Here is a 14,399-nt window from a genome sequence, read left to right on the forward strand (position 1 = left end):
TGGAATAGACACTTACCAGCTACGTTTTTATTCCCTTATTTGGCTGGCGTACCCCCCCTGTTACAGTACTGTGTCTTTTCCCCTATTCTTTCGAGTGCCCCATTAGAACGTTGACACCAGCCCCTTAAGTGTGAGAACTGCAAGGGAAACAATAAATTAGTGCTTTCTCTCGGTGGCCGGCATTTAGTATATAACTGATTACGTGGCAGAGAGAATGGCGGCGATCTTGTCTCCCGAACGAGGGCAGCGGTACTTGGTTGTCGAGTGCCTGGAATTCTTTTTGGCCAGGCACTCGTGCGAACATCAGTAAACTTTCGATCACTGCCCGTTCCTGTTCCCGACCACCTACACGAACGGCGTTCGGGATATTTGTATTACCGAACAGGGGGAAAAAAAGCTATCGATTCCCTTGTATGGTTTTCGCACAGGAACCTCACGAACAGAGACCGGCCAGGACACCTATTTCTCTAGAACTATTTTGGGCTAGCGCCTCGTGTCTGGATGGTCAAAACCTCATTACGATGGCATCTGCTGAACCGATCTGAGCGATTCTTGCATATGTTGGTCACTCAGATAGGGGCTATCGGGGAATGTACTATTATGGTTGGGGTACAGGATATTTTGTGGATTTTCTGTGCCTGAGAGATAATTAAATTATAAGAGTTTACTCAGGCAATTATCTCTCAGGCTAGAGGATCTTGGGATTGAAACCCCTGCGTTTTCTGGGCATAAAAGCCATGTATGTGTCAATAAAATTCAGATATACCCCCAGAGCTGTGTGTCGCCCAGTTGCTGGGGAGGAGGTGGGAGATTCTTGGATTATTTTACTGTGCCTGACTGCTCCATTGGATTGTTTTACTTGTTTCTGATTGTACTTTGGTGTAACCCTGCGGAGTAGAGTCCCTGCTAGGACTAGGGCTCCACTACAATTACCCCATGTTATAATGAGTTTATATTATATTATAGTTTATCACACCCCATGTTATAATCAGTTTATATTATAGTTTATCTTACCCCCATATATAAACTATAATATAAACATTATGATATATAAACTCATTATAACATGGGGTAATGTAATATAAACTTATTATAATATATAGAAACTCATTATAACATGGGGTAATGTGATATAAACTCATTATAACATGGGGTAATGTAATATAAACTTATTATAATATATAGAAACTCATTATAACATGGGGTAATGTAATATAAACTTATTATAATATATAGAAACTCATTATAACATGGGGTAATGTGATATAAACTCATTATAACATGGGGTAATGTGATATAAACTCATTATAACATGGGGTAATGTGATATAAACTCATTATAACATGGGGTAATGTGATATAAACTCGTTATAACATGGGATAATAATAATAATGGGATTGGGGCAGATTGGAAGAGGTCACCAGTAATATTAATCTCCGCATTGGGGGAGGGAAAGAAGTGGGGTTATTGGGGACTCGTGTTTCTGCCTGTGAGGATTGTGGTAATTATTACTGTTTTATTTTTAGGCCTTTATATTGTCACTTGTTGTACAGTTGTGCCTTCTGCTTATTATGCCAATTGTTGGTCTATTAAAGTATTTGCGTAACTTTCTTTGTTGTTTCTAGTGTGCATTCTCTTTAATATCATTTATGGTTGTTTGGTACTTGAGGGAGTAACTGTGAGTAACAGCACCAAGTGGTATATTGTTTCTATATATTCTCTCCATACGGTGTTATTGTGATTGTAATGTAAACTCATTATAATATATAGAAACTCATTATAACATAGGGGAATGTAATATACATTCATTATAACATGGGGTAATGTGATATAAACTCATTATAACATGGGGTAATGTGATATAAACTCATTATAACATGGTGTAATGTGAAATAAACTCATTATAACATGGGGTAATGTGATATAAACTCATTATAATATATATATAAACTCATTATAACATGGGGGAATGTGATATAAACTCATTATAATATATAGAAACTCATTATAACATGGGGATGTGATATAAACTCATTATAACATGGGGTAATGTGATATAAACTCATTATAACATGGGGTAATGTGAAATAAACTCATTATAATATATAGAAACTCATTATAACATGGAGTAATGTGAAAAACTCATTATAATATATAGAAACTCATTATAACATGGGGGAATGTGATATAAACTCATTATAACATGGGGTAATGTGATATAAACTCATTATAACATGGGGATGTGATATAAACTCATTATAACATGGGGTAATGTGAAATACACTCATTATAATATATAGAAACTCATTATAACATGGGGTAATGTGATATAAACTCATAATATATAGAAACTCATTATAACATGGGGTAATGTAATATGAATTCATTATAACATGGGGTAATGTGATATAAACTCATAACATGGGGTAATGTGATATAAACTCGTTATAACATGGGGATGTGATATAAACTCATTATAACATGGGGTAATGTGATATAAACTCATTATAACATGGGGTAATGTGATATAAACTCATTATAATATATAGAAACTCATTATAACATGGGGGAATGTGATATAAACTCATTATAACATGGGGGAATGTGATATAAACTCATTATAACATGGGGGAATGTGATATAAACTCATTATAACATGGGGATGTGATATAAACTCATTATAACATGGGGTAATGTGAAATAAACTCATTATAATATATAGAAACTCATTATAACATGGGGTAATGTGAAATAAACTCATTATAATATATAGAAACTCATTATAACATGGGGGAATGTGATATAAACTCATTATAACATGGGGTAATGTGATATAAACTCATTATAACATGGGGATGTGATATAAACTCATTATAACATGGGGATGGGATATAAACTCATTATAACATGGGGTAATGTGAAATAAACTCATAATATATAGAAACTCATTATAACATGGGGTAATGTGATATAAACTCATAATATATAGAAACTCATTATAACATGGGCTAATGTGATATAAACTCATAACATGGGGTAATGTGATATAAACTCATTATAACATGGGGTAATGTGATAGAAACTCATTATAATAAATAGAAACTCATTATAATATATAAAAACTCATTATAACATGGGGTAATGTGATATAAACTCATTATAACATGGGGTAATGTGATATAAACTCATTATAACATGGGGTAATGTGAAATAAACTCATTATAACATGGGGTAATGTGATATAAACTCATTATAATATATAGAAACTCATTATAACATGGGGATGTGATATAAACTCATTATAACATGGGGGAATGTGATATAAACTCATTATAACATGGGGGAATGTGATATAAACTCATTATAACATGGGGTAATGTGATATAAACTCATTATAATATATAGAAACTCATTATAACATGGGGGAATGTGATATAAACTCATTATAACATGGGGTAATGTGATATAAACTCATTATAATAAATAGAAACTCATTATAATATATAAAAACTCATTATAACATGGGGTAATGTGATATAAACTCATTATAACATGGGGTAATGTGATATAAATTCATTATAACATGGGGTAATGTGATATAAATTCATTATAACATGGGGTAATGTGATATAAACTCATTATAACATGGGGTAATGTGATAGAAACTCATTATAACATGGGGGAATGTGATAGAAACTCATTATAACATGGGGGAATGTGATAGAAACTCATAATATATAGAAACTCATTATAACATGGGGGAATGTGATATAAACTCATAACATGGGGGAATGTGATATAAACTCATTATAACATGGGGGAATGTGATATAAACTCATTATAACATGGGGTAATGTGATATATACTCATTATAATATATAGAAACTCATTATAACATGGGGGAATGTGATATAAACTCATTATAACATGGGGTAATGTGATATAAACTCATTATAACATGGGGTTATGTGAAATAAACTCATTATAATATATAGAAACTCATTATAACATGGAGTAATGTGAAAAACTCATTATAATATATAGAAACTCATTATAACATGGGGGAATGTGATATAAACTCATTATAACATGGGGTAATGTGATATAAACTCGTTATAACATGGGGATGTGATATAAACTCATTATAACATGGGGTAATGTGATATAAACTCATTATAACATGGGGTAATGTGATATAAACTCATTATAACATGGGGTAATGTGATATAAATTCATTATAACATGGGGTAATGTGATATAAATTCATTATAACATGGGGTAATGTGATATAAACTCATTATAACATGGGGTAATGTGATAGAAACTCATTATAACATGGGGGAATGTGATAGAAACTCATTATAACATGGGGGAATGTGATAGAAACTCATAATATATAGAAACTCATTATAACATGGGGGAATGTGATATAAACTCATAACATGGGGGAATGTGATATAAACTCATTATAACATGGGGGAATGTGATATAAACTCATTATAACATGGGGTAATGTGATATATACTCATTATAATATATAGAAACTCATTATAACATGGGGGAATGTGATATAAACTCATTATAACATGGGGTAATGTGATATAAACTCATTATAACATGGGGTTATGTGAAATAAACTCATTATAATATATAGAAACTCATTATAACATGGAGTAATGTGAAAAACTCATTATAATATATAGAAACTCATTATAACATGGGGGAATGTGATATAAACTCATTATAACATGGGGTAATGTGATATAAACTCGTTATAACATGGGGATGTGATATAAACTCATTATAACATGGGGTAATGTGATATAAACTCATTATAACATGGGGTAATGTGATATAAACTCATTATAATATATAGAAACTCATTATAACATGGGGGAATGTGATATAAACTCATTATAACATGGGGGAATGTGATATAAACTCATTATAACATGGGGTAATGTGATATAAACTCATTATAACATGGGGATGTGATATAAACTCATTATAACATGGGGTAATGTGAAATAAACTCATTATAATATATAGAAACTCATTATAACATGGGGTAATGTGAAATAAACTCATTATAATATATAGAAACTCATTATAACATGGGGGAATGTAATATAAATTCATTATAACATGGGGTAATGTAATATAAATTCATTATAACATGGGGTAATGTGATATAAACTCATAACATGGGGTAATGTGATATAAACTCGTTATAACATGGAGATGTGATATAAACTCGTTATAACATGGGGATGTGATATAAACTCATTATAACATGGGGTAATGTGAAATAAACTCATTATAACATGGGGTAATGTAATATAAACTCATTATAACATGGGGGAATGTGATATAAACTCATTATAATATATAGAAACTCATTATAACATGGGGGAATGTGATATAAACTCATTATAACATGGGGTAATGTGATATAAACTCATTATAACATGGGGTAATGTGATATAAACTCATAATATATAGAAACTCATTATAACATGGGGTAATGTAATATAAATTCATTATAACATGGGGTAATGTTATATAAACTCATTATAACATGGGGTAATGTGATATAAACTCATTATAACATGGGGGAATGTGATATAAACTCATTATAATATATAGAAACTCATTATAACATGGGGAAATGTGATATATACTCGTTATAACATGGGGTAATGTGATATAAACTCATTATAACATGGGGATGTGATATAAACTCATTATAACATGGGGTAATGTGATATAAACTCATAATATATAGAAACTCATTATAACATGGGGTAATGTAATATAAATTCATTATAACATGGGGTAATGTGATATAAACTCGTTATAACATGGGGTAATGTGATATAAACTCGTTATAACATGGGGATGTGATATAAACTCATTATAACATGGGGTAATGTGAAATAAACTCATTATAACATGGGGTAATGTGATATAAACTCATTATAACATGGGGTAATGTGATAGAAACTCATTATAACATGGGGGAATGTGATATAAACTCATTATAACATGGGGTAATGTGATATAAACTCATTATAACGTGGGGGAATGTGATATAAACTCATTATAATATATAGAAACTCATAACATGGGGTAATGTGATATAAACTCATTATAACATGGGGGAATGTGATATAAACTCATTATAACATGGGGGAATGTGATATAAACTCATTATTGTGGCAGAAGCAGCCACCAGAGACTATTATTTACAATGTATTTATCCGTAGCTCTATATGTCAATGCACATAATGTATATTGTACCAGCATGTTAATGTAATCGGTTCCCGAGCCCGATATACTTACCCGGTTCGGGAACCGATTAAAAGTACCGAATGCCAGACCACCCTGCTGTGGTCGTGTGTCTCCTATTAAGAAGGAAACAAAGTTACACATATCGTTATTGGGTTTGTGGGTGGCCGCCGTTCGCCTAATCTCCACGTGGCGGCGGCCATCTTAACTGCCGAACAGCGGTGTTTGGTCGTCGAGCGTCTGGAACTAAAATCGGACGCTCGACTAACCAGACACCGCTCAGACCTCCAGGATCGCCAAACCGTATGATTCAAACTGCCGAACGGCCTGCCGTTCGGTAGTTTGGATTCCCCAGACTAGGGGATTCATCCGAACGGAAGATTGGGGTCGGATGGCTGAGATGTTCGGCACTTTCTAGTCAGTGAAATAGACCGACTACAGGGCCAGAATCTATGGAGCTGTTTTCGGCTACTGTGTCCCTGCAGTCGGTCAAATCTTTAAATGTCTGTAACTCCCGAACCCCTGGTCTGATCTGGGTGAAATTTGAATATGTTACTCACCCAGAGCAGACCTACCAGGGGACCCCTTGTCATCGTACCCCCCGTATTTAGGGGACATTCAGAAACTGGGGAAAACTCGGTTCCCACTAATGAATTTACCTGCTAATCTAAGGGGAGGAGAGGGAGGGGAGGTGATTGTGAGGTGATTGGTTGTTTTGAGTTACCTCCCTTGCATGGGAAAAAGCCATAAAAGAAATTGTGTGAATAAAGCTGACAGTTGACCTCCAAGCTATGTGTCGTCTAGTTCTTGGAGGGAAGGGATTGTGACTACGCTACCCGTTTGATACCTGTCTTGGATTGCTGTTCCTGTCTACCAGCGGAGCTACCTTGGATCATACCTCTACTCCGCTACAATTATAACATGGGGTAATGTGATATAAACTCATTATGATATATATAAACTCATTATAACATGGGGGAATGTGATATAAACTCATTATAATATATAGAAACTCATAACATGGGGGAATGTGATATAAACTCATTATAACATGGGGGAATGTGATATAAACTCATTATAACATGGGGGAATGTGATATAAACTCATTATGATATATATAAACTCATTATAACATGGGGGAATGTGATATAAACTCATTATAATATATAGAAACTCATTATAACATGGGGTAATGTGATATAAACTCATTATAACATGGGGTAATGTGATATAAACTCATTATAACATGGGGTAATGTGATATAAACTCATTATAATATATAGAAACTCATTATAACATGGGGGAATGTGATATAAACTCATTATAATATATAGAAACTCATTATAACATGGGGGAATGTGATATAAACTCATTATAACATGGGGGAATGTGATATAAACTCATTATAACATGGGGTAATGTGATATAAAATCATTATAACATGGGGTAATGTGATATAAACTCATTATAATATATAGAAACTCATTATAACATGGGCTAATGTGATATAAACTCATAACATGGGGTAATGTGATATAAACTCATTATAATAAATAGAAACTCATTATAATATATAAAAACTCATTATAACATGGGGTAATGTGATATAAACTCATTATAACATGGGGTAATGTGATATAAACTCATTATAACATGGGGGAATGTGAAATAAACTCATTATAACATGGGGGAATGTGATATAAACTCATTATAATATATAGAAACTCATTCTAACATGGGGTAATGTGATATAAACTCATTATAATATATAGAAACTCATTATAACATGGGGGAATGTGATATAAACTCATTATAATATATAGAAACTCATTCTAACATGGGGTAATGTGATATAAACTCATTATAATATATAGAAACTCATTATAACATGGGGTAATGTGATATAAACTCATTATAATATATAGAAACTCATTATAACATGGGGTAATGTGATATAAACTCATTATAATATATAGAAACTCATTATAACATGGGGGAATGTGATATAAACTCATTATAACATGGGGTAATGTGATATAAACTCATTATAATATATAGAAACTCATTATAACATGGGGTAATGTGATATAAACTCATTATAATATATAGAAACTCATTATAACATGGGGGAATGTGATATAAACTCATTATAACATGGGGTAATGTGATATAAACTCATTATAATATATAGAAACTCATTATAACATAGGGGAATTTAATATAAACTCATAACATGGGATTGGAGCAGATTGGAAGAGATCACCAGTAATATTAATCTCCGCATTGGGGGGAGGGAAAGAAGCTTTAGAAGAGTTACAGGGGCGGCCAGGAGTCCCTCTAACATTGGACGTACAGGTTTGGCTGCTTTGAGCTTGTGATCACTGAATTTGTGTTTGTTGGTATTCTGTTTAGCACATTGAGCTTTTCTTTCTTCCCAGGTGTCCCAGGACAGACCGTACATTGCCAGAATGTATGAGGAAGACGGAGCACTTCTCCCTGCCTCTTCTGCCCCGCAGCCCTTCACTGTGGGCCCAGATTTAATGGCCCCTCACCCACTACTAGACATTTCACTAACACCTGACAAAGGAGGAGGAATCCTGCGGAGGGGAAGCTCCCATCGCAGACACAGCAGGAGGCAGGTAATCATAATGAGTGGGTATCCCTTAAAGGGACACGACAGCCTGCAGATCACCTGGTTTCAATGTATTACAATACAGACACCTGGTGGTAACTTACTGCTCATACAGAGACAGAAATCTAAACACAGATTGTATTTTTATTTTAATGGAGTCTCTAGTGTGCTGTTCAAATAAGGAAGTCTGTGAACTCAGGCACGGCACTCCCATTATGGGAAATCAGGCTGTGAATTTGTGAAATAAGTAACTATGGTTGAAAGAGACTTGTTCCCCTTGTTTCAAGGTGCGCTTTGATGTCAGCGATCAATTCAAAAACAGGACAAATGTCCAGATAGCTGAGAGGCCATCTCTGGGGCCCCTGGAGTTACCCAGAATGCATAGCACAGAAGCCCTGAAGCAGGAGGTAGAGAGAGAATCTGAACAGGAGTTTGATGCCGAGAGCGCGTTGCGCAATCAGCTGGGCCGGTCATTCAAAGCAAGGCGCAGTGTGGACAGCGAGGCGGCCAAAGGTGAGCACAGGACAAATTTAATGACGTTGTGACTAAAGGTATTCCATGTTCTGATGTCGTTTTCCTCTCTTGGTAGCTCTCAATGTGTGTCGCGTGCAGAATCTTTATCAAGGCCTGGTCAGTGTAGAGCCTCCTGCAGAACAAATACAAAGACTGACTGAGAAGCCAAGGAAAGCAGAGCTTAAAAATGTGAGTACCAGAACTTCGGCTCCTATTACTAACTGCTGACAAAGATCTCCACCACTTCAACACTCTCCCCGGGTGCTGCAGAGCTCTATCCGTTACAGCCCACCCTAGAGTGCCATCTGCCGTCTCCTGCTCACAGAGATCAGATGCAGCGCGGGGACCTAGTGGGAGCCATTTAAATGTCAAACTATACTACAACGGTTTGACAGGTCATGCCGGACTCCTGCCACCATAATCACTAGAGCAGGCTGTAGTTGTTATGGTGCTTTGTGTGTTCCTTTAACCCTCTGCCCAGTCAATGAAGAACTCCACCACCGTAAAACTGGCATTTAGATACATCCTAACCCGTGGTAAAATAGTATAATACTGTATATGATCTAACCCTCTCTGTATTGCCGTGTTCCCTCTAATCACTGCTATGTTATACTATTTACAGTGAGGGGAAAAAGTATTTTCAAACATTTGTCCACTGACAAAGAAATGATGCATCTATAATTTTAATGGTAGGTGTATCTTAACAGCATGTCATTGAGTGCTCGTTACCTGTATAAAAGACACCTGTCCACAGAAGCAGTCAATCAGATTCCAAACTCTCCACCATGGCCAAGACCAAAGAGCAGGATGTCAGGGACAAGATTGTAGACCTACACAAGGCTGGAATTGGCTACAAGACCATCGGCAAGCAGTGTCGTGAGAAGGTGACGACAGTTTGTGCGATTATTCGCAAATGGAAGAAACACAAAATAACTGTCAATCTCCCTCGGTTTGTTGCTCAATGCAAGATCTCACCTTGTGGAGTTTCAATGATCATGAGAACGATGAGGAATCAGCTCAGAACTACACGGCAGGATCTTGTTAATGACCTCAAGGCAGATGGGACCATAGTCACCAAGTAAACAATTGGTAACACACTATGCCTCGAATCGTAGGACTGAAATCCTGCAGCGCCCGCAAGGTCCTCCTGCTCAAGAAAGCACATGTACAGGCCTGTCTGAAATTTGTCAATGAACATCTGAATGATTCCGAGGAGAACTGGGTGAAAGTGTTGTGGTCAGATGAGACCATAATCGAGCTCTTTGGCATGAACTCGACTCTCCATGTTTGGAGGAGGAGGAATGTTGCCTATTACCCCAAGAACACCATCCCCACCGTCAAATATGGAGGTGGAAACATTATGCTTTGGGGGTATTTTTCTGCTAAGGGGACAGAACAACTGCACCACATCAAAGTGACGATGGGCCATCAAATCTTGGGTGAGAACCTCCTTCCCTCAGCCAGGGCATTGAAAATGGGTCGTGGATGGGTATTCCAGCATGACAATGACCCAAAACACAACCAAAGCAACAAAGGAGTGGCTTAAGAAGAAGCACATTAAGGTCCTGGAATGGCCTTAATCCCATAGAAAATCTGTGGAGGGAGCTGAAGGTTCGAGTTGCCAAGCGTCAAGAAACATCTGACCTCTGTGACTGCCAACAAGGGTTTTGCCACCAAGTACGAACTCGAAGGGGTCAAATACTTATTTCACTCATTGACATGCAAATTAATTTATAACTTTTTGACATGCGTTTTTCTGGATTTTTTTTTTGTTATTCTGTCTCTCACTATTTAAAATACATCTACCATTAAAATTATAGACTGATCATTTCTTTGTCAGTGGACAAATGTTCAAAATCAGCAGGGGATCAAGTACTCTCTCTCTCTGTATTGCCGTGTTCCCTCTAATCACTGTTATACTATATACCTTCCTTCCCTCTATCTCTCTATTGCCGTGTTCCCTCTAATCACTGTTATACTATATACCTTCCTTCCCTCTCTCTCTCTGTATTGCCGTGTTCCCTCTAATCACTGTTATACTATATACCTTCCTTCCCTCTATCTCTCTGTATTGCCGTGTTCCCTCTAATCACTGTTATACTATATACCTTCCTTCCCTCTATCTGTCTGTATTGCCGTGTTCCCTCTAATCACTGTTATACTATATACCTTCCTTCCCTCTATCTGTCTGTATTGCCGTGTTCCCTCTAATCACTGTTATACTATATACCTTCCTTCCCTCTATCTCTCTGTATTGCCGTGTTCCCTCTAATCACTGTTATACTATATACCTTCCTTCCCTCTATCTGTCTGTATTGCCGTGTTCCCTCTAATCACTGTTATACTATATACCTTCCTTCCCTCTATCTGTCTGTATTGCCGTGTTCCCTCTAATCACTGTTATACTATATACCTTCCTTCCCTCTCTCTCTCTGTATTGCCGTGTTCCCTCTAATCACTGTTATACTATATACCTTCCTTCCCTCTATCTGTCTGTATTGCCGTGTTCCCTCTAATCACTGTTATACTATATACCTTCCTTCCCTCTATCTCTCTGTATTGCCGTATTCCCTCTAATCACTGTTATACTATATACCTTCCTTCCCTCTATCTCTCTGTATTGCCGTGTTCCCTCTAATCACTGTTATACTATATACCTTCCTTCCCTCTATCTGTCTGTATTGCCGTGTTCCCTCTAATCACTGTTATACTATATACCTTCCTTCCCTCTATCTCTCTGTATTGCCGTATTCCCTCTAATCACTGTTATACTATATACCTTCCTTCCCTCTATCTGTCTGTATTGCCGTGTTCCCTCTAATCACTGTTATACTATATACCTTCCTTCCCTCTATCTGTCTGTATTGCCGTGTTCCCTCTAATCACTGTTATACTATATACCTTCCTTCCCTCTATCTGTCTGTATTGCCGTGTTCCCTCTAATCACTGTTATACTATATACCTTCCTTCCCTCTATCTCTCTGTATTGCCGTGTTCCCTCTAATCACTGTTATACTATATACCTTCCTTCCCTCTATCTCTCTGTATTGCCGTGTTCCCTCTAATCACTGTTATACTATATACCTTCCTTCCCTCTATCTGTCTGTATTGCTGTGTTCCCTCTAATCACTGTTATACTATATACCTTCCTTCCCTCTATCTGTCTGTATTGCCGTGTTCCCTCTAATCACTGTTATACTATATACCTTCCTTCCCTCTATCTGTCTGTATTGCCGTGTTCCCTCTAATCACTGTTATACTATATACCTTCCTTCCCTCTACCTCTCTGTATTGCCGTGTTCCCTCTAATCACTGTTATACTATATACCTTCCTTCCCTCTATCTGTCTGTATTGCCGTGTTCCCTCTAATCACTGTTATACTATATACCTTCCTTCCCTCTATCTCTCTGTATTGCCGTGTTCCCTCTAATCACTGTTATACTATATACCTTCCTTCCCTCTATCTGTCTGTATTGCCGTGTTCCCTCTAATCACTGTTATACTATATACCTTCCTTCCCTCTATCTCTCTGTATTGCCGTGTTCCCTCTAATCACTGTTATACTATATACCTTCCTTCCCTCTATCTCTCTGTATTGCCGTGTTCCCTCTAATCACTGTTATACTATATACCTTCCTTCCCTCTATCTCTCTGTATTGCTGTGTTCCCTCTAATCACTGTTATACTATATACCTTCCTTCCCTCTATCTGTCTGTATTGCCGTGTTCCCTCTAATCACTGTTATACTATATACCTTCCTTCCCTCTATCTCTCTGTATTGCCGTGTTCCCTCTAATCACTGTTATACTATATACCTTCCTTCCCTCTATCTCTCTGTATTGCTGTGTTCCCTCTAATCACTGTTATACTATATACCTTCCTTCCCTCTATCTGTCTGTATTGCCGTGTTCCCTCTAATCACTGTTATACTATATTCCTTCCTTCCCTCTATCTCTCTGTATTGCCGTGTTCCCTCTAATCACTGTTATACTATATACCTTCCTTCCCTCTATCTCTCTGTATTGCCGTGTTCCCTCTAATCACTGTTATACTATATACCTTCCTTCCCTCTATCTCTCTGTATTGCCGTGTTCCCTCTAATCACTGTTATACTATATACCTTCCTTCCCTCTATCTGTCTGTATTGCCGTGTTCCCTCTAATCACTGTTATACTATATACCTTCCTTCCCTCTATCTGTCTGTATTGCCGTGTTCCCTCTAATCACTGTTATACTATATACCTTCCTTCCCTCTATCTGTCTGTATTGCCGTGTTCCCTCTAATCACTGTTATACTATATACCTTCCTTCCCTCTATCTGTCTGTATTGCCGTGTTCCCTCTAATCACTGTTATACTATATACCTTCCTTCCCTCTACCTCTCTGTATTGCCGTGTTCCCTCTAATCACTGTTATACTATATACCTTCCTTCCCTCTATCTCTCTGTATTGCCGTGTTCCCTCTAATCACTGTTATACTATATACCTTCCTTCCCTCTATCTGTCTGTATTGCCGTGTTCCCTCTAATCACTGTTATACTATATACCTTCCTTCCCTCTATCTGTCTGTATTGCCGTGTTCCCTCTAATCACTGTTATACTATATACCTTCCTTCCCTCTACCTCTCTGTATTGCCGTGTTCCCTCTAATCACTGTTATACTATATACCTTCCTTCCCTCTATCTCTCTGTATTGCCGTGTTCCCTCTAATCACTGTTATACTATATACCTTCCTTCCCTCTATCTGTCTGTATTGCCGTGTTCCCTCTAATCACTGTTATACTATATACCTTCCTTCCCTCTATCTGTCTGTATTGCCGTGTTCCCTCTAATCACTGTTATACTATATACCTTCCTTCCCTCTATCTGTCTGTATTGCCGTGTTCCCTCTAATCACTGTTATACTATATACCTTCCTTCCCTCTATCTGTCTGTATTGCCGTGTTCCCTCTAATCACTGTTAT

The 14,399-nt window shown here is 36.8% G+C and overlaps 1 protein-coding gene across 1 annotated transcript in view; it reads left to right on the forward strand.

Moving 5' to 3' along the window:
* PPP1R35 (protein phosphatase 1 regulatory subunit 35) overlaps positions 1-14,399 on the forward strand; it is a 38,277-nt gene that overhangs the window by 13,607 nt on the left and 10,271 nt on the right. Inside the window, exons 2-4 of the mRNA XM_063449801.1 lie at positions 8,727-8,927; positions 9,208-9,433; positions 9,510-9,622. Coding sequence (XP_063305871.1) covers positions 8,757-8,927; positions 9,208-9,433; positions 9,510-9,622 — 510 coding nt within the window. The 5' untranslated portion in view covers positions 8,727-8,756. The remainder of the gene's footprint in view (positions 1-8,726; positions 8,928-9,207; positions 9,434-9,509; positions 9,623-14,399) is intronic.

Source organism: Pelobates fuscus, chromosome 3 (assembly GCF_036172605.1).
Source record: "Pelobates fuscus isolate aPelFus1 chromosome 3, aPelFus1.pri, whole genome shotgun sequence".
NCBI classification, from domain to species: domain Eukaryota; kingdom Metazoa; phylum Chordata; class Amphibia; order Anura; family Pelobatidae; genus Pelobates; species Pelobates fuscus.